Here is a 27,621-nt window from a genome sequence, read left to right as displayed (position 1 = left end):
AACAGCACTTAAACACTTAGACATCTGAGCATTTTCATTTAATACATACTCGTTTACACATGCATTTACACATTTAAAATGAGCTTCATCTGCTGCTATCTGCTCCACAATGAGCACACTGGCTACTGTAATATGCTAAATAAATATTCCAGAGAAAGACACAGGCAAGACAGTAAAGAATAATAGTAACCAGGAGTTCCTTTCTCATACAGCATGATCATTCTAGACCAATAGAATGTTCAATAACTTACTGTAACAGAAGCCAGATCAATGTGTGTGTGTGCATGTATATATATATATATATATATATATATATATATATATATATATATATATATATATATATATATATATACCAGTTTAACCAGCCACTAGCCAGAACCTATATATCATATAGAATCAGAATATGAATGTATATTAAAATGTGAAGAGAGTAAGTAGCTTTAAATGGCATTCACTTACTTCTTGTACTGTTTCCTCAGCTTGTTAAGATGTTTGCAATCATTCTGAGTGCTTCATGTTTCATTGTGCAAATGCTCAGATATTGTGTTTTTGTGTATTTGGTTAAGGTGCCTTTACTACAAGTTCAGAAGCTGCTTTTCCGTTCTAGATGCCTGCCATAGACATAAGTAATGTAGGCTAGATCAGCCAAGGTGTATGCTAGTGTCAGTACAATCTAGTGCAGCGCAGTATATCGCCAGCAAAACAAAAGGAAACTTAATCCAAGGTGTCCAGCCACTAGATACCGTTGGTTCTTACAACCCTTTAGCTTCTCTAGCCTATAGTACATATATCTATGGAAAGTAACTAGAATTGAAGAGCAGCTCCTGACCTCAGGTAAAAGCACCTTAACACAGACTGATCAATACATAAATCAATACATGAAAAATACTGCATTTGTGTACAATCATAGACACACCGAATGACTGCAAACATCAGAAAAATCAAGGGGGGGTGGGGGGGTCAGAAAAATATAAGATTGACTTTGAAGCTACTCCCTGTGTAATATTCATTTACATCTGAAAACAGATCTTTCTGTGATTGCATTACATACAAAACAGTAACACTACTCTGATATGCCTTCTGAATTCTATGTGCATGACTTCAGAACTACTATACAGAAAACTACCAGGAGACCATGTAAACATGTAGTGAGTCAACACGATCAATCAGCCCATGCTTTGAATGATGTAATAAAGTCTCCTGTGGTCATGTTTCTGATCCCTTCCAAAGCTGTTCCTGATAAACCCTGAATCAACACGAATTCCTGATGAAGCTGTTGCTGTACAGTATGAGAAGCACTCCTGTGGTTTCAGCTTCACTCCAATGTGCAGCACCAGGAAAGAACTCCACTACGAGGGGGACTCTAAAAGCACTGAGTGTACACGCTAACCCTAAAGAGCACAATAACTCACAACGCCAACCTGCTTACAATACAAATTCTAACCTTAAAAAGTGTCTTGTGAGCATTTTCTTGTGAGTCATTTGGTCTTTAGTTCTGCGGAATAGAATGTGCGGGTTGGCACAATATATAGGAGTAGCAATCTGTATGCTTTTATAACAGGAGGATGGGGGAGAGGAGAGGTATGCATGTCAAAGCTAGTCTGGCATGGGGGGGGGCATATGATATCTATATTTTTTGTTATTATTTTTTACTAGGTAACTATAATGTTTACGCTTTCTTGTTATTTAACATTTTCTTGTTTAATATCCTATTGGGTGGATTTTGCATAATTATATCTTGCTGTCTCTGATATTTACCAGGCTTACATATGAACACCGTAGCTTATAACTCTTATATGTTGAATGTGTCAAGTGAGCTGGTTTAAATAAATGAACGCTATAAAAGCGCAGCTGTAATTTATATAACTGTTAAATTGTTGCCAAGCTTGACAAGGAGGCACACATCTGATGAGAACTGAGAACTGATTAATTTGTCCATCCAAGTACACGGAAAAGATTTCAAATAAGAACAAGGATTACATGTAATACTTCAAATGTGATTGATTTCTTATTGTGTCCGTGTGGTATTGGTTATATAGGTAAGACTTCAAGACAACAAAAAATTAAACAAAGTGAACATAAAAGTTCCATCAGAAGAAGTGCTCTTACATCACCAGTAGCTAGACACTTTCAAGAGTTTAAACACAATGTACAAGCATTGAAATGCATTGGTCCAAATGGGAAGAAGGGGTGGTGATATTAATCAAAACGTATTGAGACATGAGGCTTTCTGAAGTTATACACTTAACACCATTGCACCTTTTGGTACGAATGAGGAATTGTATTTAATCTCTTTTTTGACATGATAATAGTATGATAGTATGATAATGATTTGAGATCCTTAGTGCATTCCAATATAGAATAATGTGATTTCTGGTAACCATTCCTTTCCACATGGATATGCATCACTTTTTGTCAATTGTTGTTATAATGTATATTTCACTAATTCAGATACTCTTAAAATAGTTATACAATTGAACATATACATATTTTTTAATGTATAACTTATAGAGGGATTCTGAAATTGAATACGGCTTGTCTTGATTTGAAAATGAATGAATGTATATTTATAACAGGCTGATTTGTATGTATGTATCTCTTCTAACCTAATTGAAATACTTCATGTTTTTGTGAAACTGGTAACTAGTTTCCTATTTTTAGCTTATATATTGCAGCTGAAATTAGTTATTTGAAAATAATATAATTGATTACACCGTGTAACAATTTTTTTAAATTTATTTTTTTGTTCCTGGGTAGTAAGTGTTATTTCCTAATTGCTTATGCCTCAAAAGTATAGAAAATGGCTATTATTCCCCACAAACTTTATATTTATATATATTTTATATTTACAGTATAATAGTAAATCTCAAAACACTACTCACTTCTAAATCTTTTGTAGTCATTTTTGTATTACTTTAGTATAAATACATGTTAATTTGGATTCATATGTTGTTTTTTTCTGACTTTATGTGAACGAAAAGACACAAATTTGCCCGTTTTCCCATTGGAAATAGTGATATTTTGAAATATCACTGTCCTGGTCACAAAAGCAAAGTTTGTGGAGAATAATAGCCATTTTCTATACTTTTGAGGCATAAGCAATTAGGAAATAACACTTACTACCCAGGAACAAAAATTGTGTTACATAGTGTTATTTATTCTTGTTACTGTATGTGAGCTGATTATATGATAAAAAATAATTGACTGGTATTAACCTATTTATTGGTAAAAACATGTTTGTTTAAAATTTTATGCTTCTTAAGCTTAAAAAAATAATACAAATATGACAAAGTAATTGCTTCAATTTGCTTTTCTTGATGAGCGAGGACATCTAATGTGAAAGTGATCTAAGCAGAAACACAAATAATATATTAAACAGGTAAGTAATTAAATATTTAGAAAATGTAAAAAGTATTGCTTTAAACTGTTTCATAGCACCTTGAAACACTTAATATCACATGTTTTAATATTACCCTCTGCCTATAATCACCAGATTGAAATGTCCCGCCCAGATTATAAAGTCAATAAGGGACAAGCTCCTGATACACCACGTTGGTTATTATCCCAGTCCGGTTAATGTCACTCACATTTATCAGCCATCTGATTTCCACCTTACTAAATACGGAAGCATAAGATTCAAACTTTGAAATGCAAGAAAACTGCTGTACAGTATTGAAATGTTGTGACCCAGTCTAGCATACAGAACGGGTGTGTACAGCTTTCTTACATTGTGCATTAGAATGCTGTGTTATTTGCAGAATATTAATCTGTACATATTGAAACGATATAAATATATTGTAATCAACGCAATACCTAGTATTATACACCGTAAAACCATGTACTTGTTGAACTCCTGATAAGTCAGCTCTAACAATTGTCACAGATATTAAAAGGATTTGAACGTTAAAAACAAAATAACATTTTAATAAATGATTGAATCATATTTTTGTTTACCACATTCTTTTCTGTGCTATAGTTAAGTGAATGTGCTTGTCATTGGAACATATTCACGCACTTGTAAGCCATATTTACAGAACTGCATCTGATTTGCAGCTAATGTGTTGATGCAGCAGAACTTATTGTTTTGGTAAGGTCAGCTGGGGAGCTGAGTCAGAAAATGGTTTTAATTACCTGAGCTGTATGGATGAATGGGTGCACAAGGCCTGGCTGTATTGCTGATCACAGCTCAATAGCCACTCTGTGTAAATATGTGTGAACCACTTGAAATATGGTTTCAATAAATTACCATTTTTAATTAAAATCAAATTTCTACAATACTGCAAAATCTTTACCAAGCTAATTGGGACCAGGGGATGAAAACTTAATCAAATTATAACTGTACTATTGCTAAATCAAGAAACCAGGAATAATCAGAATACAATTACTATGTCTTCAAAGTGTTACTGTATTGTACAAAACACATTTGTAGTCATGAATCAAGTGAAGTAATGTGTTTTAAAGAAACAGGAGCTTCACTGCACAGAGAGACAGAGAGAGAGAGATTACTGACTGTGTTAAAGACTGTGACAAATGACTGACTTACATTTGTTGAATACCATAGTGATTAAGTGTGCATTGGATTCATCTGTATAAACTTTTTCATAGTTTTTTTTTTTTTACCTCACTTCTACCCAATTTGAAATGCCCAATTAGATTGGAGGGTCACCAGAAATAATTTCTAAAAACTCATAATGCCACATCACAAATTCATTTTGGTTTTATATTCAAAAATTGGGCACCTGCTCAATCATTACATTCTTATTTTTCACCAACAAAAAATGTATATATAATATATATATATATATATATATATATATATATATATATATATATATATATATATATATATATATAAAACAACAACAACAACAACAACAACAATAGAATACAGTAAAGACAGTCATTACTCAAGACAGAGATGGCATGCATTAAGTGGATTAAACCATGAGATGACAATACAGCATGTCACCCAGTGGCTTTTCCCTATAGTCTCTCTCCCTCGCTCAGTGTCAGTCAATCCTTCAATCCATGAGTTAATACTACCAGCTAATAGGTTAACAACTGTTTTTCTTCAGCCCCAATTGAAGAACATCCCAATGCTCTGGGAATATTCAAGTCTCCAATTTGTACCAACTACAGTCTGTTACAGTACCTACACTGGCTGCCTGACAGGAGTGACATTTCACTTTGCCGCTGCGAGCCTGGAATATGTGTGACATTGTTATTCATGCTGGTGAGCGCTCATGTAATGATTGTCTTACTGCAGAAACCCAGAGCCCTCAGAGTGCAAACAAGATACAAAGGTGCCATAGATCCCCATACCTTATTAAACACCACCTCCACCAGTGCCTTCCTAACGAAGAACAACCGCTAGAAAATCAGGTGCCAGAGATCCCTGAGCTTTATTAAACACCTCCACCAGCGCCTTCCTAACAAAGAGCAACCACTGGAAAAGCACACTATATCCTTAGAAAATACTGTTCAACTTTACCCCTTCCCCTTAGGATAAGATATAGCTATACACAATATAATTAAAGACAATACATACAACAGCACAGTGAGCTAATATCATGGCAATGCCTTCAGATGAGAAATGGCTCACTCATAACTATAAAAAAACAGGCTTTTAATTATTGTGGCTACAATAAACCAGTGGTGTGCAAACTTTTTAGATGACACCCCCCTGTCTTAGCATACATTTTACACTTGGCGCCCCATACATGGCAGCCATCATTTCGGCTCTGTTCACTGACACTCGCCATTCAAACATCATTTCAGGTTTCACTGCAATAGACGATGAACAGTGAGACAATGCATACAAAAAAGACTAAATATTCACAATTATCATGCATTTAATATTTTATAGTTTTGGATGAGTCACACCATAAATTCCACAATTTCAAATATACTAGTATAAACAGATCTGTTTGTTATAACTGGTCTCACTTCTCCTAACATGATTTAAAGATAAACCCGTTTCACTGTGTTTGTGTGTGAAATGGGACAGATTGTTTTTGCAAACTTATAGATGAAGATAAGAAGAAGAACAGTGAGTACATTTTTAGTTTGGCCACACTCTGACTGCTTGCAGCTGCCCCAGCGTAGGTCATCGTTTCCAAGTTAATAACATCATGATTTTAATGAGAAAGCCGACAGACACCAGTGGTTTCTTTTAAACATACTGTTAAATTACCTTTCTAATCAGACTAACAAGCTACCAAGGAAAATGAAATAAATAATATCAAGAAAACTGTTAACTAATCATTAAAGTACTAATCAGTAAAAATCGGTATAATTAATTATGTAGTAAGTCCACCCCCCATTTAGGCCACTTTTACTTGGTCCCTTGGCTGGCCTTAATAACATGATTGAAATCAGAGCTCGTGTTCTATAATGCCTCATGGTAATTGTCAGCCCAAAAGAAAAGTTTAGCCTCAGCTATGAAGCGTATGTGACAAGCACGTGGCTAATTTATGTTATGTAAAATTTTTTGCACTGTGTCAGCTGCCAGGTCTAAATCTCCAGAAACACTGACATGTAAGCCTGAAGCTCTCGCACACACCATGAAGCTTGAAGGAGAGTCCCAGCCTGGCATATGGCTAGGGCACCCTGAGGCTATCTGAAATCCTCTATTCAATAAATACCAACTACCATCAAATCTGCAGAAATACTATACCTTCCCATAGTGCTACCATGCACTTAAAAAACTCATGCAATATGAACTCTCACAGCATATCAAAGAACCTTCCGTGCACTGTACAAATTGTACAGGATAATCCTACCCCGTCTATACAGACCTGTGTTAAGAACTGCCTGCTCTAACCAGCAGGCACTATAAAGTGACCACGACAAGCAACGGTCTTTTAGCAATACAATGTATTATACAGTACAGCCAGCCTTTAGTTCAGAATTTCAGAACTGTAAAACGGTAGCATCTCACAATCACAATGCAAAACAATGTTTTTATTTATTTTAAAAATACTGCTGTATAATACCGTTACATCAAGTGACATTGCTATATGTTTAAGTAAAAGCACTAGGTACTATTCAGCATTTTTTATTTTGTTGTAAACAAGGTCTTAATAGCATATCAACATTACCAGTGGTCTCCCTTTCACAGGTACTTGTTTTGGCAATGTACTGTATAGTTTTTCAACTACATTACACTAAATAACTGGGACAATGCAATTGTCAGTGGTCAGCAGTAGTCAAATCCCCCATTAGCACCACAAGAAGAATGTATGCAGTGAATGTGCATTTTCATTACAATACAGATATCCAAACACCTTACTGCTAAAGATGAAATGATCTTTTGCTGAACGTGCTTTAAAGGATATCTGAACAGCAGCAACACAGGTATCCATTAATCAATTATTCATGAACACAATTTTACTAAAGATCTGTCACGCAAACATAGTAGGGACATTTACATACACCCCTGCTAACTGACGGGCACTGGCAACGTATTTAAATGAAGGGGACAGCACATGCAACATTTTACATAGCAGCTGCTTACAAATGACATGTTTTAAATAAAAAACACATACATTTTTATTGCTGTTGAAATTCCACATTACAAGTTTTTTTTTAATGTGAACAATAGCAGTTGGTGCTGCATTACTGTTGTTTTGTATAATATATAGTATAATTATATTTAAATACGTATTCAAATAAAAAATGCTGTTTTTAATGTACCTGTATTAAGTAGCCATTAGTTAGTGTGATCAGTTCACATATTGTATCCTAGCAACAATTGATTGTGAGCCTCACTTCAATGTAGAATGGCCTGAAGTGGAAGAGACTTTAAATGGTTTTTAAACCGTTAGTTTCTGAAGTAAAACAAAGAGAAAAACTGATACAAAAACATAAAGAAAGCAAGACAAAGAAATGTGTGATTAAAAATCCCAGCCCATCCCCCTTTTGCCATGTCACGTCATCCCTTGAAAACGCAGTGCAGGCCAGCTCTACAGACTCGCTTACTGAGAGCTGATTAGAAATGTTCAACCAGCAGCAAAGTGAGTCCCTTTCCGGCGAAAATAAATAGACTGTATGCAAATGTGTTTGTCACTTTGACAGCATGTCTCAATTAAGGCTTCTCACCACTCTGGCTAGGCTTAGTGAGCTGCCAGTGCACTCGTGAGCAGACTGCATCACTGATATGTGGGGCTCGACCCTAATCCCCATGCATGCATTTAAAAAAGAATACTGCCTTCCCTGCGCTTTGCCAGCAGAATGTTTTCAGATGTGTAAAACAAGTGACAAACGCTAAAAAAAAAAGCTTCTCATTTGCATAAAGAACCTTCTCCAGCACCCAAGATTGCTTTGACATTTACTTTCTCAGATTTAAAAAAAAAAAAAAAAAAACACATTTAAAATGTTGATTCGCTATGTAAGGCAGGCAGGCACAGCTATCTTACTGAAGCCTTAAAAGTTCAGTGACCCCCAAGCAAGAATGTGACAAGTTAATGGAATGAATTTCATAATTTTAATATCTGAAAAATAAAAGCATACAGAATCGTTAGGTGTTCCTGCTGCCTCCTCCCCCGGCTGTCTGCGGCTATAAAGAATGTTATCTTTACTTAAATTCAGGTAATAAGACAGCCGAGGCTTCCAATCTGACCAGGTTCAGCTAATAAATTAAGCAAGCTACAGTTTAAAATGTGGGATCCCTCATTCTTTGAAAAGGTTGTTTTACTGAGAAGCTAGACAGGGGACTGCGTGTATTTGTTAACAAGGCAAAGCGCACACTGCATTCAAGGACGCTGACAGGATGGGCACTTCTTCAGATAGTAAACAGCCGAGGCTGACAATCAAAGTCTATTGTCTGAATCTGGCTGTGTCTCCACAATACGGTGCTAAATTCCAAGTACTCATCTCCTTTTCAATAGGGTTAGTTTACCAGAATTCTGGGGGTTCAGAACAGCGAGAGCCCGTCTGGTCCCGAAATTTGTGACAACCACTTCACACATTACTTTATTGGGCCAACTTGTGAACTGGCACGTTTCAGTTGAGGTCACAAGTGCTCTGTAAGAACAGCCCGTATGACATTGTAGGTATTTTCATGTATTTTTAAATGTAGACTCACCCCTTGTTATATCACCCCTCGCTATACTGTGGATTCGGATATATCGCGGTCCTGAAGTTGGCTCCCCATTTTTACCGTAATTGCATATGCCTTAGCTTTAATATACATAGGCACTTAGAATTACTGTTTGTTTTATTTTTATATACAAAACAATTAAAAACAAAGTATTAATATCGCACTGTTGTTATTATATACACACGCATTGCACAATAACACAAAGCAAACTAAATATCTACCTGCTGAAGCGGTTCTTATTTTAGCCAGCAAGGTGTTCACTTGTGGCAGCATCAATGCGCTAGCAAAAGTCACCGGGCAGTGACATCAGCTCCCTAGCAACAAGCCTGTTGGGAGTTAATTCTTTCAATGCAACGGGGTTGGACATTTGAGAAAGGAGATGAAGACTCACGAAATTAATTGGAGACTGAGGTTGATGAGAAGCAGTTATCTTCCGCAGTACGAACTAAAATGGTGTGCTGCTTTTTATACGAAAAATGAGTAAAAGCAGGTTGCGTAGAGGACTTATACTGGATCGAGACACCCCCGATTAAAACGAGGGCCTGGTTGTACAGTGTTTGTTAGCCTATTTGTTTACCTATGGGTCTCTCGATTTATCGTGGCCCTCGATATATGGCGGATTTATATTAGGCCCCGACACCCATGATATATCAAGTGGGTGGTGTATTTTTAAAGCGCTTGTTGAAATGTGCTATCAACACTATGACCGGAAGACCTAGCCACACAGCAGGAGCAGTTCATGTCTGTGACATCACCCTTTCATCTTCTGATTGATTCATTCTATGAATCTTCTAAATAAAAGTGGCTGAGCAGCTCTGAAGAGAAGGGGAGTGCAGGGCCGACATACTGTTCATTAACAAATTAACAGTTAGTGATATGAATCCACAGAAAATGAGATTCCTTAACAAAATCACAGTCAGAGCCTAGAACTGTGAATTGTGTTTTATTTATGGACAAAGGTTGTGACAAAAATGTACATTCCTGACTTGAGATTTAAATGAAGCATTTGAGCCCGAAGGAGCCCGCTTCGTGCGGTTACATTGCCCGAGCCAAAGACTTCTAATAGTTTTATCCTGATTTTATGAAACACTAGTTTCTGTTGCTAAGTGTTTACCTCAGTATTCCATGAGTAATGTGGTTACATCCGTGGTCTTTTCAGGTTCTTTGGTTTAACCCAAGCGGAGGACCCTGTAGGCTATTTCCAGTTACAGTGTAAATAACAGTTTACTACAGTAGCGTGTTTAATTAAAATATTCTACTTACATGCAGCTGTTCGTACCCTGTTTTGTGAAGTGCTTGTTATCGATAACTCGGTAGGATTTGAGTGCATATTTGTTCAGCCAGCTAAATATCAGTATTTACTGTTAGGCTACTTTTTTAATGTGTTATTAGTAATCGTGCTGTTGTGTTCATAAAGTTTATTCAAAGTGCTGTCAGAGAACAGGTACATTTTGTCTGTGTTACTGGTTATCCGTTGAAATAAAGTTATTGAATGTCAGTCTGCATCCATTTGTTTTACAACTGAATAAAACCATAGAGTAGTTGCTATAGCTGCTGATTAACACTATTTTTGATTGCGTTTAAAAAATAAAACCAAAAAAAACTTTTGCTATTTTAAATTTAAATAGATACAGTAAGGACAGCTAGGAAGTAGACACTGACAGGCTGTGTTCAGAGTGTGTGTACAATAAGAATGGAGATTTTCTTCCATCAAGCAAGAAAAGGTAAATAATATCAGAAGCGAATACATACGAATTATGCAGTTTTTTTCATGCGGATTTCCATGGGTATAATTTAAGGCCAGCTATTTTTTTACTTCTGATACTTGAGTCCTTTTAAGATATACTTTCCAACTTTTACAAGTAGTTATCTAGAAGGATACTTTGACTTTTACTTATGTGATGTGCGTTATGTATGTGTGGCTGACTCTGGTGACAGTGTTTTTTTCAGGCAGTGTTTTGGAATGTACTAGTCTGTGCAGATTTTACAAGGTTAGCGCTTTTAGTTTCTCTCTAGCTGACAATAGTACTGAATTGGGTAGAGAGGTTCTGTGGAGTAATGGTCAAGGCATGCAAGCAAGTGAAGTACCCCACTGCGCTCAATCTAGCCACTGAATCTGCTGCCTTTGTAAATACATGCATGGTAAACAGCTGTGCGTCAAAATAAACTTGGAGTGAAGGTAAAATTAGGCAAAAGTTGAACCATTTTATTGTATTTTCAAGTCTAATTAGTTGTCCTGTTTTCCCTTCTGTTTAAGAAGTGAAGCACAGGCTGCCGCTGGCAGGGCTGCCAGCAGCCCGAGTACTCCCTGACAGCTGGAGAAATAAAGTTTTAACCTGTCAGCAAGTCTGTAGGAAAGAACAGTCAGTAATCCTCGAGCAAATTATGGGATGCCGTCTCCCATCAGTATATCTGTTTGCCATTATGGAATGGAAATAAAGTCATCAGACAGGCCTTGGAAACAGAATCTACACAGCCGACAGCTTTCAAGATGTTTTCCAATTAAAGAAAAGGAAACAACTGACTTTCAGTTAGTGTGACATACGTTACCATCATATAAATACAAATACAAGGCTGTTTTAATACTTGAGAATTACTCATAATTACCAAGAATTACATTATTAACCTTACGGATCGTCTCAGCCAATCCATGCCCACTGAAATCCAACAGGACTTCGAATCTTGAAACTTACAAAACAGCATTCAAGTAGCCCACATGACTCAAAAAAAACTTAAACACACATTTTGAGAAGTTCTGGGTTTACAATAGCAGTAATATTCTCCTCAGCGGCCATTACCTGTAGATAACTGTCCTTTCATTTAACAGGCTCCCCTTTATGTGCGGGACACCTAACTGTCATCACAACCAGTTCCTAGCAGGTATTGAGCATGATGTCAGACACTAATGCTTGAGACTCACAAGGAGAACGCAAGTGCACACGACAGTTTGTTAGCTACAACTACTTTAAGTCACAAGGGGAGGTTCAGCTATTTTTGTTTGCTGTAAAAGAAAATGGAATGAAAAGAGAGGAAAGAAAAAGAGAGCTCCACCCACCTGCCCAAAATGCACTGTGATTGGCCTGCGCTCTTCCCTCTGTTTGCCCTCCTTCCTCTCCGTCAACGGGGATGCGGTGAGCTTCGGCTGTGTTTCGTCCATCGCCGCGGAATAGCCATTCTCAGCGATATCCTGCATGGTAGGAAAAGGTGATTTGCTTGGCAAGGATAACTCTTGATTGAGGGTGAGGGGTAAGGAAGAGGTACTACGGGATAAGGCAGACTAAGCAGAGAGATGTTAGGAACAGACAAACGGCAATAACAAACAAAAGAAAGAAACAAAAAATCCAGTCAGCACAGCAAACAACAGAAAGAAGTTAGCACACGATTTACTAATGGTACATCATTGAACTGTAACAGTGTCCTGTTCAAGATAACACTTTCAAGACGTGTCTGTACGAAGTAACTAATGTAACCCCATTCCCACTTACAAACTGCTGCACAAGGATAACACAAAATGAAGACTGTAAGATGGAATGTGGTATCGAGCCTACTGTTTTTCAACTATTTCAGTAAGAACCCTTTGCAGTCCTATGTTGGACCAGATCCAACATTACAATTTTCCCTTTCCAGTCCGATGTCGGACCATGTCTGACATCATCAAAAAGACGTAAAACACAAGTCTCTAGTCGTTTTTTCTCCGGAAAAAAGCAAAGAAAATGTCAGAATGAATCTCATAGCCCCATGCACTACAGAGATAACACAGACAAAACAAAGGAAATAGCTGCTTTTCCATCCAGCGCTCAAAGAGTATCATGGACATTTACTGAGCTTTTATTTGATGTTATAGTAAAATAAAATAATAACTTGGATCGCATTACTGAGGAGTTTGGTGATAAAACGAGTGATCAGGAGAGGATTTATCAGTATGCACGTCTATAAAGAGGTATGTGAAAAATACAGCAAACAAGGGGTGGGGCTTGGCTGTAGATACAGTACTGAGTGTCCTTTTGCAATTCAATGCCTTTTAAACCTGTTTTACTCTGAAAAAAAATATTTTAAACCGCGCGTGTGAAAATAAATTGTACCTGACGTGCCTGACAAGCGCTGAATAAATGGACTGCAAAGGGTTAAAATGTATGGTCTATGTATCCCTGTTTTGGATCTGTCTCATATTTTATTTTTCTAAAACAAATAAAAAATATATATATTTTAAAAACTAAATTTGCAGTACTTTTTCCTGTATCCAAAGTAACTACCTCATGATATGGACTTGCTCCTGCAAGCCTGCAACTGCTATCTATACCCAGCCTTAGATAAGTACAACACAAAAGCATGCACTATCCAATTTGCTACCCCTAATGCTGCTGATACCAGGCTGCAGTGTGGAGATTCATTGAGGAATACGAATGTTTCCTTTAGTTCTGCAGAGACACTAAGTCTGATGCAGCAGCACACAAACACACACACACACACACACACAGAGGCAGAGCTCAGCTCACCAGCTCTCTTAGTGCAAGTATGTGAAATGCCTGACAATGAACGAAACAAAACACCACAAAAAGAGAAACGGAACACAAAAAATGGACAGATGGTAATGCATTTTCAAGTGCGCTAAACAAGACGACTTGACGTGCCTATTCATTGATTACATAATGCTTTTAAGGTGAGGTTTTTAATGTACTCGTGCATGAAGGAGCATGAGTAAAGCATAAAGAGAAAGTACCTTCTGTTTCAATCGATTTTTCACCTCCTTTATACCCATTCTGGCATGGTCCTTGGCCTGCAAGAAGAATTGAGCAGTGTTAGTCACACACTGAATTCATATTTCCATTTCTGACTGCTAGTTTGTTGTCTGCTTACCGAAATGTCCCGAATGCCAGAATATAATGGGACTCAATGGAGACAAACTGTAATACAAGTGGTTATACCCCACCTACTTTCACTTGGAGAAATAAATGCATACCATTACAAGACATTACAAGAAAATCATGCTCATTTTGTTATTGCTGAACTCCTGATGAGGTCAGCTCTGTTTATTGTCTCCATTTTGCTCAGTACCTTTCAAGGGATATAAAAGGGATAGACTTCTCTTTACGAATATCTAAATAGTTTTGAATATAAGGTTCAGACAAATTATCAGAATCAAATAACGTAATGATATAAAATGTTAGGTTATTATCATCAACCTGGTTCCCTGAAACAGAAATGTAACCATTACCGTATGGGTATTTACCTTTTAAACCCCAAACCTGAATAAGATGTATCAAAAACGACTAGAGACCTGTGCTTGACGTCTTTTTGATGACATTGAACTGGAAAGGGAAAATTGTAAGGTCAGACCTGGTCCGACACAGGACAGCAAAGGCTTGGCGTCTAGTGAGAAACAACATCCTTCATAGGTGGCTGAAGCCGCCAAGCCGCTTTGAATAATTGCCCCGCCAGGAAGTGAGTTCCTGGGTGGACCGAGTCAATTTTGACACGGCAAGCCGAAATGGCTGCCAGACAGACCACTTGGGCACTCTCCATGGCTGGCCACTCAAAAGCTGCATCAGGGTTGGAAATCAGAGTCTCCTGGATGACTAAGAGGCCACTAGGATACACCCCAGGGAATTATGCACAGATAAAAATCACAATTATGCGGTATCTCTGTACAAGTATGTACAAAGTAACAAAAGTATTGTGCAGTTTTATTGGGTTCTTCTCTCATACTGGATATCAAAATACTAAAACAAAACAAAAAAAAAAAAAACCTAAGTAGAAAACAATTGATTTTTGTTTTTTTAAACAAAGTCTTTCTAAATTCCTAGATTGAAATAAAGAAACACCAGCTCTTTAGGCTTGTCTTCTGAAAGAGAACACCTCTGGCCGGACAGGCCAAGATTATATAGTGAGTTTCTGCGCTCTGCATCAGCTGTATTTGTTACTGTATTTATGTATCTGAAAGCTAATGTTTTCAAATTAGGAAGATGGCCAGCTGTCGATGACCAAAACAAGTCAAATGTCAATTTCCCCTGGTGTTACAGTGTTCTGGATCGCATTGGGTGCCACTTTGATAGTGTACAAAGTAAAGCAAAGAACATATTTTACTCTCTCTTTTGCTGATATATTTGCAACATGGGACCTTTGTCATGACATTTGCTGGCAAAATTGATCAATGTTCCCTTTATCATCAGTGTGATCCAATATTTTTATCTATCCTTCGATGTTACGGCGATAATACTTAATATGACGCGTTTATGCGTGGTGATACACTGTATGTGTAAAATTACGCAGGCGCGTAATTACGTAATTCCCCAGAGTGTACTAGGAGCACCTTGGTCTGGTGCTTCCACAGCGGGAGCAGCACAAGCGTTGGGAAGGCATATAATAGGTGCCTCGGCCAATGGTGTGCCAAGGCATCTATTGCCAGGGGGTCCCCACCTCCTATTATGGCGGACCAAAGGGGGTAGTGGGTTGATTCTTGAGAGACAAATAGCTCTATCTCTGCTCTCCTGAAACTCTCCCAAATGAGGCTCACCATCTCAGGATGAAGCCCCCACTCTGAGGCATTGAGAACTCCTTGAGATGAGGTCCGCTGCCCAGTATGTCACCCCAGGCAGATGTACTGCCCATGGTGAGATGAGGTTCTCATGTGCCCACAGCAAAAACTTGCAGGGCAGACGATAGAGACTGGGTGACCTAAGGCTGCTGTTTCCATCTTTAGACAGTGACGAGACACTGTTAATAGGCAGGTGCGGTTCAATGTGGGCTGAGAAACCCTGGTGTTGCCAGGCCTGCAGAGGGCGCACTCACAGGAGGCTCAATGGAAGGGTCTGGGAAGCAGCTGCAATCAAACCCAAAAGTCTCTGGAATGTCGCTACGAGAGTGCTATGTTGAGCTGAAAGGGCTCCAAACAGGTGGCTCTTTGCATGATTCACCGTCACTGTCACGATTCATCGTCTAGCCTGATTGAACATTCTGAACCTCTTTCGGCTCAGATAAAGGTTGACCTATCTGAGGTCGAGGATCAGTCTGAGGCCACCATCTTGTTTGGGAACAAGGAAGTACCTGGAATAGAACCCTTTTTCCAACAGGAAGGGTCTATCATGCAAAAAAGTTAGTTTTTGTAGCAGAGCTGCTACCTCCTGAGATGCCACAGTGACGTCCTGTTGGTTCGTGACTAATGTAGTCACGACCCAAAAGGGAGGGAGATCGAGCTTGAATTACAGGGAGTATCCAGTGTGAACGGCAGTAAGCACCCCAATGTCTGTGGAGCATGCCAATAGTCCAGACGGCTCTCTGTGGCAGCAAATCCCTATGGTTACTGTTTAGCCTGTGGCTTGGCCTGCCACTTCTGTCTCTGCGCAAATCAGTGGAACCTATTAAAGCCTCTGTGGGCCGGTTCCGAACATCACCTCTAGCAGTCTTTGCCAGTCTTTATACTGTATATACTATGAAGTAGGGCTCCAGTATACAAAAAGCTTGGAGTTTCTCAGTATTAAACACAAAGCAAAGCAGATTCATTCATTCAAATTAATTCAAAACCAAAACAGCATTTGTTCCAATGCAAAGTTTGCACCACTTGAAATAAAACAAAGAATTAGCATACTAATACAAAATACAAGCCATATTTTCCCCAAAAGGAATAAACAGCTAATGCTTAACGACTATATATTTCAACCCATTCCAGCCGACAGTTGCAAAATCTGCACATCATTATTTTGTCACCATCAGCTGCATCCCCTCATGCTCAAATTCTTTCAGCATTTATAATTGTTATGCGCAGTTTAGGTATTTTAGAAACAAAGTCTCTTCTCTTCCCACAATTTTAATTCCTGACTCACTCCATTACACATCTGCGCAAGTGCTACACAGAGCTTCCCTTTCCCTTCAGACCGCGTCTATGGTAACGGCTGAGCCTTGACAACTATAATTTGTATTTAAAGTATTTTTCGTACAATGATTTTCATTTTATATGTTGCATTTCGTTTTAATTCATGTTATTCGTATTTGCGAAAAACACGGGGCTCTACAAATAACTAGAACTGTGGAATTAACACTGCATACATTCACTATTAACCACAGCTTTTGTTAATTTGTTCATTACAAATAATGTAAAGAGACTCTTTTAATGATTGAATTGGCGGTGGAACTGCTAACGTATAGATCAATTAATTAGACCAAAAAAGATTCCTAGCAGTAAGTTCTCCAGGCTCCGTCTGAAGCCAATCACTGCTTTCCCTATGACTCAAGTATCTTCAATGTGGACTGTGTTCCTTCATCTTCATGATCCGAAGTCCAGCATTGAAATATAATCAAAAGTGTTCAGCAATAGCTATAACAAATTTAAAATCTTATATATGTTTCCCATAATCTTTCCCATAAAAACATGCAGGATCTTCGATATGATGGTAATACAATTAGGTAAGAATTATTTCATTACTTCAGGAGGCTGTGTGGTACAGAAACAGGCTTGTAACCAGAAGGTCCCAGGTTCAAATCCCAGCTCAGCCACTGACTCATTGTGTGACCCTGAGCAAGTCACTTAACCTCCTTATTCTCCGTCTTTCTGGTGAGACATTGCTGTAAGTGATGCTGCAACTGATGCATAGTTCACATACCCTAGTCTTGTATCTTGTAAAGCGCTTTGTGATGGTGGTCCACTATCAAAGGCTCTATATAAAAATAAAGATTATTTTATTTATTATTATTCTTAGTTTACTAAAAGTAAAAATCTGGCAAAACAGTAACAATGGTTTTACAAGTATTACCACAGTTCCACAGCATATCAAATCATTGAATAGGTCTCAGAATAATCAACAGAAGAAACTTTAACACAGACTCTTCTCTGCAAACAAAGTCATCCTTAACTTCAAAATGCTCAGCTGGAATACAGTAGAGGATAAAGAACTAGTTAAAACAAAGAAAGCAGAGTGTACCACAAGGATCTGTGCGTGGACCCTTACTGTTCCTCATGGTTATGAATGACTTGCACCAAGATACACATTGTTACATTTTCAGAGGATACCAAACTTGGGGGAGAAGCTAATTCAAAGGGAACTGGACCATTTCTGTAACTGGGCAAGATTGCGGATAATTCATTTTAATGTTAACAAATATAAAGCACTGGACATTGGGTGTAAAAATCCATGTTATAAGTATAAAGTGATGGAAACAGGAGATGAGGACTTTGAAAACTATCTCAGGGTTATAGTGAAGTCATCATTATCTCACCAATCTGCTGCGCCAATTAAAAAGGCAACTAGAAAGTTAGGCTGTTTCTCAAAAAGCGTGGGCTTCAAGTATGGAGAGGTGATGCTCAGATCATGCAATGACCTAGTTAGACCCCACCTAGAACACTGTGTGCAGTTCTGCTCACCTCACTGCAAAAAGACATCATTGCACTGGAGAAGCACAGAGAAGGGCAGCCAGGCTGACCACAGGACTTAATAACATGAGCTATGAGGACAGGTGAAAATAATGACATCTCTTCAGCAAAGAAAAAAGAAGGGAAAGAGGGGACTCGATTGAAGTCTTTAAAATCTTAAATGGCAGAGATAAAGTTAACCCAAGACAATGCTTCAGATTTATTACAGAAAGGGAATAAGTGCAAGCTGAGTAAAAGCAAATTTAGAACAGAAGACAGGAAGCACTTTTGTACACAGAGAGTTATAAATGCAAGGTTAAACTGAAAGACATTGCAATTTCGTATACTTGTTTATTACAGTTTTACTAAAGAAAAAAGAGGAACATAGCATCACAAAATGTATTGTGAGACAACATTTCTGGTTAAACCTTAAACTATATACAAGAGACTTATACTTACAAATTTGTAGACTGTTTTCATGGCAGGGTTAGCTTTTGTTTTCACTGTATTTATAATGGCGCCACTGCCTTTCTGTCAATAGATAAAATAAAAAGAAATGTTTAGCAATATACAGTATTAGCAATAAGCAGCTTGCAGCTAATTTAGTCACCATTTCACCTTTCAAGTCACAGGCTTGCCATCTGGAACATGGCATAATGACCTAAGATAAAAGACAACAGTAGGAGGAATTTGAATTCCATTATTTATTATTCAAGCTTACTTCTTTGCCTTAGAGAAGCTAATTAAAGGTGCGTGCTGTAAAGATGTTTATACTGAGGTCATGGATGATAACGCTTAAACAAAAGGTTTTTAATGCAGGTTATTTTTCTTTCCCACATTCCTTCCTTCATTGAAATCCACTTAAATCCATCAAAGATGATAAGTCTTGTGCAACAAGTTGTAAATGTCGTGATGGTCTTGTAATTGAAATATCTGAAATATCTGTCACCACTTCAATTTGTCATCAAATAAAAATATTACATATGAAATTGTAATTATTTCTGCATGGATTTTTTATTTATTTTTTACCATTAAAACCAATTAGTACAAAATTTCTGGGACCCTGTCTTCTTGACAGAGGAGGTTAGTTCGTAGTCATCAGTGTTTGTCTGTAAAACATTATGATAACTAACGTTGCATTTCATCAATCTGAGGCAAAACTAGCAATGTTAGTTAAACATTCTGAAAAAAACTAAAACAAACAAACAAAAAAATGATTTTTCCAAGCGTTTACAGTACTGGATTGTATTAAAATAATTTCCCTGAAATTTCCAATTAATCAAGCAACTCTATGAACCCTAACTCTAGGATTTGTATCAAGATGGAGGCTGGGCTCGAACCGACGACCAAGCAGACTGCAAGCATTTTAAGCACCAAGTAAGAGAGCCAAGCTCGTCTGCAGGTGTGGTTCTAGAGATTTTAACTTCCTCTCACCGACAGGGGTGTGAATCTGTACCGGCATTGCATACTCTTGCACTTGCTTATTTACATCACTCTATTGTTAAGTTTCTTTTGCATTCAACCTTCTCCTTGCTGAATGTCTGGTTTGTTTGTTTTCCCATTCCTGTCGTAGCTAAGGAAGCAAACGTTTGAAACTAGATCACCAAGACCTATATCCACTACTTACGTGTGCAAATAAAGAAAGACAGACAGGTATCCAGTTTCATCATAAATGGCAAGCGTTTCTTAGATATGTAAAAATGTCAGTTTAAATTATAGACTGATGGACAAACAGACTCCATTTACCCCTGATTACGATACACTAATTCTTGTGCTGCAGAACATCCTTAGCAAGTTTCATCACAAATAGACAAGTGATTCTGCAGATCGGAGTAAAATCAAGGTCTTTATAATACCTGTGTCTGGTTCCTCTGTATCCCTTTAATCTACTCGAAGTATAAAAAACACTCTGCAAAATGAACACCACAATTCCTTGTTACTTACTCATTGTGTGCCGTTTTCTTCTTGATTAATCACAACAGCAGGTAAAGAGACAAAATACACCACCACCACGGTGTAACAGATTTGGGTGTGAGCTCAGTGTTTGTACCTAGTATACCTAATGCACTACTTCTGCTGTTTCATCGATTGTGCTGATAAAGCAATCAGAGCCAGTGGTGATCAATTTCACAACAAGCTCCACACCGCTAATAAAGTTTCGCCAGGGACCTGAGGCTCAAACATATGGAACACATCGTCTCTTTAACCTAAATGCTTCTGGCAACCCTATGATCCACTTTCTGGAGAGAATATGCAGAACACAATACAAAATAGTGGGATGACTGGCGGAGCTTATAAATGTCTTGGGTTAACACCACTGGAGGCAGACTAGGGCTTTGTGTGATTATTTAAATGATCAGCGGCTGATGTTAAATACACTGCACACACTTCAAAACTTGCCAGTGACAATACGGTGGCCGGTGGACTGTTTTGTCATAAGGAGATCATTATACACACACATTCTCAATACAACATAAAGGAAAGCTGGCTTACCTTCACTGTGAAAAGCCACTGATGGTAGGTTTTATCACTGCCTGGAAGTCAAGACAAAGGGAAGTTGTTAAAGATCAAGATCACGGCATTGCAGCTCCACTCAACATAGTACAAAAGCTCATTGTGTGTATGAGAATAACTACGGCATTCTTTTTTATACTTGTGATGTAATGATGATAAACGCCTGGGTCTGAGATTTTACAGTGTACTGTAATTATCCAAGTAGAACGCGCACCCTTTTAGAAGTTTTAGGTGCATTTCTTTGTGTTATGTAGAGGTTGCAGTCTATATCGAAGGTATGTGGTAAATTTGGGTTGTAACATTCTGTATAGTATAGTATGGCTTTTTTATTGGCGTATATACAAAAGGTGTGCATTATACAATAGATGCGTGTTATAGTCGTACCATTACAGAAGCTACTACTACCCACTCTGCAGTCAGTAGGTATCTTGTATGATAGCAATTTGCCATATTAGCAAGACTTGCCATATTAAACACAATTAATCTAAGGTAGGACAATGACATTGGCAACCTCTGCAATTTAATTTTCATAGTAACTGAGTAAGTCAGAATGTGTTGTAATTTAGAGTTTAAACATCAACCTGACAGGGATTTGCTTTAAAGAATTGTGGCTGGAGTCTTGGAGACAATACAAAGAGTTTCCTGTCCAGCCTCCTTTTAAAGTTGTGGGTCAGGAGCTACTTATCTCCAGCAGAGACTGACAGTTGTATTGCTTTGTGTGACGAAGCCCACTGGGGAACTGTGATCACCACTGACATGACTCGTTTTATATGTATATTTAATACAACACAACACTAGTACAGTAAATACTAGTTCATGCTCATTTTGTTTAGCATTCACTATAAAGCCCTATAAAGTGGCTGTATGCCTATTTTATGCTACTACTGTATTAGACAAAAAATTTATATTCAGAGTGCCATCACTTAAAAGTTGTGAGGCAGTTCTCTCTGTTTTTTAACATTATGCCAATATCAGGAGCCGTCCTTGAGACCCTATTGAGCAATGCAATAATTACAAGTGTCAGCTATCCTAGAGCACAAGTATGACTTACGGGGGGGAGGGAGGTCTTCATAGGATCTGAATATAAATGTAGTGAAAGGCATTTCTAATATGTAGAACCAACCACGGAGGTCATTTATTCCCTGTATGTAACTTTTACGTGCTCATTAACATCCTACTCTTCTTACATTAGCTGGGGCGAGGCTCATGGTTCTAGCAAAGTGCAGGGACACATTTAGATTGCTCATTTCTTTAATGTTGTGTAAGACTCTACTATCGCACGTGTGTATGTATGTATATGTATATATCTATATTTATATATACTGTACATTTTTAATGCATGCCAAGTTTAATGTATTAAATGGAGCACAGATGAGATGTTAGGGCATCCAGTCAGAAAAGGTCAGTTTTCGTGGTTCAGAAGTGATTTTGTGCAGGACATAATGAGCAGGAGCTAGGTTTGTTAGCTAGCTATTTGATGCAGATACTACATAAGTTAAATGGGCCATTACCATTCACTATCATATGCAGGGAAGTGAGCCAGTGACATTTATTCCTTTCAGATAAGGGCAGGGCAGATCTTGATATGGTTTGCATGAATGCATGCTACTGTAGAAACAGCCCAGGGCACATTTCTATTACACTGTAGGAAAGATACAGAAATGCTGGGAAGAATGATGGCTTTTGATAGCTGTGTGCTGTCCAGCCACTAAATATAGTTGTTTTCAAATTATTATTAATGGATTAATGAATTCTGGTGCAAAGCGTGTTTATCTACAGAACAGAAGAAGTGCAAGCTTCCCAGCTGAATATTTTCTGCAGGCCTGAGGGAGGGTGAAGGAGCATGTCCGTCTCAAAGCTCATCAGACATGCCGGGACTGCCTTAGTGTGGAATTGAGTGGTCGTTTTGTGACTAAAAAAAAAATATGGAACACTACATTATACTAAAGTAAACTTAAATGTTTTGGTCATTACTGTAGAAGGACTACTACAGTGTTTGTTATATGTGGGGACCTTCCGAACAGCCTACACTGCCATTTACAAAATTACTAAACACGTCTTCAGAGGAAACTTGAAACTGAAATGGTGTAAAACTGTGTCTCTGACCACTACTGCAGACCCCTAATTAAGACCAGGGAAGTATGGAAAGTGTGACTTGTCAGTGAAATGGAGATGTTGGTGTTGACAATGAGACCAGCACGACCCCATACCCTATGGTGCTGTACGCGCATGATGGTTGCTCTCACACTCGCCTTCTTACCTGCATATTCTCCCATGTTGATTTCTTCCTCAAAGACATCACTGAAACCTTTTCCAGAGTTGAGAAGATCCAAGCGTCCGTCAATAAACTTGGAAGAAAGGCAAAAGAAAGAGCTTCCCATTGATTGAAGGCATATTGGGGTCTAATGAACCGATCTGAACGGTGACAAATCTAAATATTGCCGTTGATTAAATCATTAAAAGTGTGAAAACCAACACCTCTAACCGTGTGTGTGAGTCTCTTCAGTGTATTTTTGTCTGAAAGTAAAATGTTAATCCTTTTTAATACTTAAACGGAAGCAGTATTTGGATACTGTGTAGATCAACTGAATATAAACTATCATGTCTTAAACACTCCTATTAAATCACTTCAATACTTACAACCTGAACCTTTCACGCCCACACATCATGCTCTGTGAAACTGTGTACATTTGGATTTGAGACTGAACTATGACTGTCTTGTTAAACAAGAACAAGAAGAGTTTCTATGCTAATATAGCAGGTTTCATGGGATCACATAACATACTTAGCGTTTCATATTTTTGTTTCATCTTAACACACTTTTCACTGGAAATTTTATTTTACAAATATTAAAATAGGTATAAAATCAGTAAAAATGTGTTAATTTAAATTTAAAAAATGGGAAATAAAATTCTGAGTATACTCACTTTACATGTGGAATAGAATGCCTAACAGTTCAGTTCTGGTTTCTGATTAAGTTTAATGTCCCTGGCAAATTTTGCCTTGTATGATGAAGCAGAATCTGTGCAAGTTGAGGCCACATTTTTTCCCAAGTTAGCTGGTACTTTGCGAACATTTGGGCAATCGCTGTGCTGACAGAACTAGCATCTGCAGAAGGTGTGAATGTGACAGCAGCACAAAGCAGCCAGGTTTAGTCGCCTTGAAATCATAAGAATTAAATAAAATTCACAGAACTGGGTGGTGCAAGCCATCGGAAGACACGTTAAAAACCACACAGGACATTTCCATCAATGCGTTTCATAAGTTTACCAACTAAAGCATCATCATTTTCTGTCAAATATTTACAAGTAAGATTGTTAGGCAGTGTTTACCTGATGTGATGGACAATCACATGAAGTCACCACACCCCTCTGCAATAAACAGTGGCTGTCTAGCAAAGCACAGCGCTCTGACAAACTCATTAACATTGATTCTGCGTTCTTTTATTAAAGTGTATGTAAAAGCCGCAGAAATGGATTGCTTGTCTCCCAGTTCACTATCTTGTTTTATCTTAATGTCTCGTTTACTTTCAGTATGTTCTTTAATTCTGTCAGCGCAAACATGTACCTCAATGCAGCAGTATTTGCAACTCAATGCATGCTCCGCCTCATCTGGCCCACTTCTGCTACTTGGTTTGTTGTATACTTCGAAACATTAATTTTCTTTTTAATATTCATAGACTGATTTACGTTTTCTCCCCATTCCTCATCCACTGAAAATATAATATTTTCATGTAAGCATTTCAATTTAGTTTTGATCAAGCTAGTTAGTACATCCTGCACTTGCCACAATAATCGGACATTGATTGACCATTGGCTAACAGAATCAGGTGATAGTGTGTTTGTGAAGCAACAGAGAACCAATCATGTGCGGCGTTTCAATGTTATTTGATCCTCTGAGGTCTAAATGTATCTACTGCATCCTAGGTCAGTGTAGGGCTGCTTATTACAATGTAGAATCAAAATAAAACAGCATTTTAATCAAAATACTGTGTATTTCCTAGAAAATAGTACCGTGAAAATACTGAACAGCAGACAAAAAAAGTCTATAAATCAGTAAAAACCGAGGTTCAGTTAAAACAAACCCTGTAATTGTTCGGTAAAATTCGGAATAAACCTACAATGCGGAAAGCTAAACAATTTTATTGTAATCTGCAAAGCTAGATCAGTAACATTCAATCACTTACTAGAATATATTTCTGATGTGGATAATCCAACAAACACACTTAACAAAATTCTACTATACATTATGCACTTGCTGCAATCCCATCCCTGCAAGGGTTCAGGATCATCATTTTGATTTTGGGATGAAAAGTAGTGAAAGCTTGAACCTTTCCAGTCCTGCCTTGTTTAGAGCTCTGAAAGTACCTATTTACTGTACCAACATATATGTACATTTTATTTGTCCTGTTCTCATGTAGACTCAATAAAGTTCCTTTCTTGAATCTCACTGTTGAACTTCATTCTTCAGCTTGAGAACAATAATATAGGAATGAAATGGTTAAAGTGATTGTAAAAGTCATTAGCCCACTTTGCAATGCAATTAAAAACAGCAAAAAGGTGACTGTGTGAGAAACATACATATTAACTGCAAACTTGTACTGTCAACTGCACAGTGCAACCCACTTGCTGTTTGTTCTTATCTGTAAAGCATCAGATTGGGTTTCTTGCAAAAATAATAAAATGGGTTGTCCTTCATTGCCGAGCTTCACCCGCCTCAGGGGATACTCAGGCTCCATAGGGGATAAAACATTCATAAAGAAACATTCCCCCGCTTACAGGCTAGCTTAGTGCCTGTATTCTGCGCAGTGAGGGGCGTGCTTGCCCGTCATTCTTACCTGTTTGAATAACTGGAGTTGAATGGCATTCTGCAGAAACTGCCTCATGGCGCTTGACCGATGAGACACAAAGGCTTCTTCACTGAACGTTATTGGTTCCTCCTTAAAAAGGAAATAAAGAATGAGTTATTTATGATACTACGAAAACCTTCCTTTTCTACACTCTCCTCAATATAGGGTTGGCACAAGGACAGCTGGAGTGAACTTGACCCAGCCTGACACCTGAAGAAATCTAGCAGAGTTGGGGCCCATTCCTCCAGCCTGAAGTTGAGTCATTAAGGTAGATGAGGGATTGTGGCCATGAATGCAACATTTATGTTCACCCCACACATTTTTGTTTACAAAACTGTTACTGGGTTTCACCTAAATTCAAGAGCAGTTCTAGTTGTCTGCCATAGATAAAGGTAACCTAAGCTTTATCAGTGGATTGCCAGCACTGTGTATGGTAGTGATAGATATAGGTGAGCTACGCTATATCAGCTGATAGCCAGCACTATCTATAGTAGTGATCTGACACTTTTTGGATTAAGTTACCTTTTAGTTTTCTGCAATATATATATTTGTGCACCAGATGGTGCTGATGCTCACTAATATAATGACACATTAGCAAATCTAGCCTACATGTGTCTATGGCAGCGAAACCAAACTCACAAGTCAAATAGTCCATGGGCCAAGATCAGAAATTTTCAAGTTGGCTGCACCAGCTTGGTATATTCTGAAATACTGCTTCTGAAAATGCGTTTCTTTTTTTAAATTAACTTTCTGAGATGGATCCAGTTTCACCAAGCTACAAAATTTGAACTTTTACAAGATCAGTCTACTTAAACAAGGGTTATTTAACATGTTTATAAACATAATGATGCTACTTATCCTGATTTGAGTTCTTTTATGCTGTATAAACTGCATGCATGGTCAAACACTGCAGTCGGTTGGTAAGTAAAGATAGTAAAAGCAGGATGCTGGAGTCAAGCTCTGGTTTTAAACAAAAAATGTGTACTTTCATTAATAAAGCTCTTAATATTGATCAATTAATTTAAACAGTCTGGTCCCTTAAGGCAGTATCAAGATCAAAATAAATAAAGGAGTCACAATCTATGAAACAGATGTTGTCATCCAGTTCCAAACCAACATCAAATTGTGAATCTTCTTTTTATACAAGTGTGTGCGCGCAGCTGATTCAAGGTCATCCATCTCTCCTAGTCTTTACTGGGTTGTAAGACTATCTGACTGTAAGGAAAGGTTTTACTGTATGCTGCACCCAAACACAGGCACCTTTCAGTTTAGTTTACTACTGCAAATCTTTTTGCTATTCTCGAAACTCAGAGACCTCAGCAACTAAGCGCATTAGGTATGTTCATTATGATTTTTTTTTTTTTGTTACTAATGGAACATTACTGCAGGTATAGTCTACCAAGCATGTGCTTTAGCAACACAATCAGATGTTTTGTGATTTCAAAAAGCTTGCCACCAAAAAAAAAACTACTAGAATACACTGACCTGCATCCACAGTAGAACAGTGCAAGCATGACTTCAGTACACAGGTATGGTATGTACACACGGACTGACGGACAGGCGTCTCCAAATTACCCCATGTTTTGATACCCTCTATGATTAAAGAAAGCCCTTTCAGAGCAGCATCACAATTCTCTGGATATATGTAACAATGCATACAAGCGGGTTAACTGTAGTTAGTGTAGTGTTAATTTTGCAGTTTGTCATTAGCCGACACAGCAGGCAATATTTACAGAAGACCAGATGCAGTTATCAGAAGTGCACTTGGTGTCATATGCGTTAAAAAGCTGAAATCATATTTCATATTCAAGG

At 37.9% G+C, this 27,621-nt stretch overlaps 1 protein-coding gene across 7 annotated transcripts in view; it reads right to left on the bottom strand.

Moving 5' to 3' along the window:
• LOC121303562 (DENN domain-containing protein 1A-like) overlaps positions 1–27,621 on the bottom strand; it is a 293,214-nt gene that overhangs the window by 29,296 nt on the left and 236,297 nt on the right. For all 7 annotated transcript variants that reach the window (XM_041234341.1, XM_041234346.1, XM_041234344.1 and 4 more), the window contains 6 exons: positions 25,798–25,899; positions 23,221–23,308; positions 20,940–20,980; positions 18,906–18,977; positions 13,824–13,880; positions 12,159–12,290 (listed from right to left, as the gene is read on the bottom strand). In XM_041234341.1, the coding sequence (XP_041090275.1) occupies positions 12,159–12,290; positions 13,824–13,880; positions 18,906–18,977; positions 20,940–20,980; positions 23,221–23,308; positions 25,798–25,899 (492 nt within the window). The remainder of the gene's footprint in view (positions 1–12,158; positions 12,291–13,823; positions 13,881–18,905; positions 18,978–20,939; positions 20,981–23,220; positions 23,309–25,797; positions 25,900–27,621) is intronic.

The sequence above is a fragment of the Polyodon spathula genome, chromosome 33, assembly GCF_017654505.1.
Source record: "Polyodon spathula isolate WHYD16114869_AA chromosome 33, ASM1765450v1, whole genome shotgun sequence".
Taxonomy (NCBI): Eukaryota; Metazoa; Chordata; class Actinopteri; order Acipenseriformes; family Polyodontidae; genus Polyodon; species Polyodon spathula.
Note: the sequence above shows the minus strand (reverse complement) of the source record. Positions and strands in the feature narration are given on the sequence as shown.